Below are 1,733 nucleotides of genomic sequence, written 5' to 3' on the forward strand. Positions count from 1 at the left end.
AGGGTATCAGTCAAGAAGCAACCTCATAAGAATCTTTAGAAAGAGTACTGAGACGAACTCAGAAAAATTAGGCAACCTAGAACTTCCTAACAACATCTGGGAAAAATTTAGTATCTCATGTAGGGAACAACTTGGAATAATTTAAATTGCCCCTTGTTGGATTTTACCCCCTGACCTCTGTACTTTGCTGATGGAAATATCCTAACAAAGAGCAGCGGGCTTCTTTATTATAGGCTGGCAGGTAGAGACCATGACATCTTGGTCAAATTGCCCTTCATATCTCACCCAGGGCTCCTCCAAACTCTCGCCAGGAGGTCAAGGACATGGACATGGAGACAAAGAACTACAGCAGCAGCAGCATGCAAGACTTTATCCTTCTGGGCATCTCTTCCAACCCTCAGCTTCAGAAGCCCCTCTTTGCTGTCTTCCTCATCATGTACCTGGTCACCCTGGTGGGCAATGTACTCATCATCCTGGCCATCCACTCTGACACCCGGCTCCACACCCCTATGTACTTTTTCCTCAGCAACCTGTCCTTCATGGACATCTACTTCACCACAGTCATTGTGCCCAAGATGCTGGTGACCTTAGTCTCGGAGACAAAGTCCATCGCCTATGTGGGCTGCCTGGTCCAGATGTACTTCTTCATGGCCTTTGCAAACACTGACAGCTACCTGCTGGCCTCTATGGCTATAGACAGGCTGGTGGCCATCTGCAACCCCCTCCATTATGACATGGCTATGAGCCCAAGGCACTGCCTCCTCCTGCTGCTGGGTTCTTGCACCATCTCTCACCTGCACTCCATGCTGCGTGTGCTACTCATGTCCCACCTGTCCTTCTGCCCCCCCCATATCATCAAGCACTTCTTTTGCAATACCCAGCCTGTACTAAAGCTGTCCTGCTCTGACACCTCCTCCAGCCAGATGGTGGTCATGACTGAGACCCTGGCTGTCATCACAACCCCTTTCCTGTGCACCCTCTTCTCCTACCTGAGAATCATTGTCATGGTGCTAGGAGTCCCCTCTGTGGCTGGGAAGTGGATGGTCTTCTATACCTGTGACTCCCACCTCACTATGGTGGTTCTGTTCTATGGAAGTGTCATCTATGTCTATTTTAGACCTCTATCCATGTACTCAATGGTGAAGGACCGGGTGGCCACAGTTATGTACACGACAGTGACACCCATGTTGAACCCTTTCATCTACAGCCTGAGAAACAAAGATATGAAGAGGGGTTTCAGGAAACTAAGGGACAGAAGTCACTCATAGGAAGGACATGGCAGGATGTCCCAATTGGGAGGTGACCTAAGAGGTGATCAGGTTATCCTTCATTCCTACCCATTTTCACACAGAACCCAAAGAGATGATAAGTGGTGTTGTTGAACCACCATGAGAACATTGACCTGGAAGCAGGACCACTTGGTCTCTATCAATAACACTGAATGAACATATGTTGAATCCCATATCATGTGATGCCTCGAACCTAGTCTTAGGAAAACAGTTTCTGCCACTCACACAGAGGAATAAATCTCTCCCTAAATAACTCTTTCATATGCTTGACATGGGCTAGTGGTCAAGAAATGATGAAGTCTTGATATTTTTAAAAATAAGAAATAATGGTTTTATTGAAAACTGGGAAAGACGTTTTGGAGGAGTGAGCAAAGACTCTCATTAGGATGTTTTGAATTTTGATAACTGATGGCTCAATAGAATAGGAGATGGGCAGAGCATTTC

General features: G+C 46.7%; 1 protein-coding gene across 1 annotated transcript; it reads left to right on the forward strand.

Annotated features, from left to right (window-relative positions):
• The first annotated feature begins 261 nt into the window (after window positions 1–261).
• Window positions 262–1,268, forward strand: LOC125121389 (olfactory receptor 1L4-like). Its single transcript, XM_047769616.1, has one exon. It carries the CDS (start codon window positions 324–326, stop codon window positions 1,266–1,268), a length of 945 nt encoding a protein of 314 aa, XP_047625572.1. The 5' UTR covers window positions 262–323.
• The last annotated feature ends 465 nt before the right edge of the window (window positions 1,269–1,733 follow it).

This window comes from Phacochoerus africanus, chromosome 2 (assembly GCF_016906955.1).
Source record: "Phacochoerus africanus isolate WHEZ1 chromosome 2, ROS_Pafr_v1, whole genome shotgun sequence".
NCBI classification, from domain to species: domain Eukaryota; kingdom Metazoa; phylum Chordata; class Mammalia; order Artiodactyla; family Suidae; genus Phacochoerus; species Phacochoerus africanus.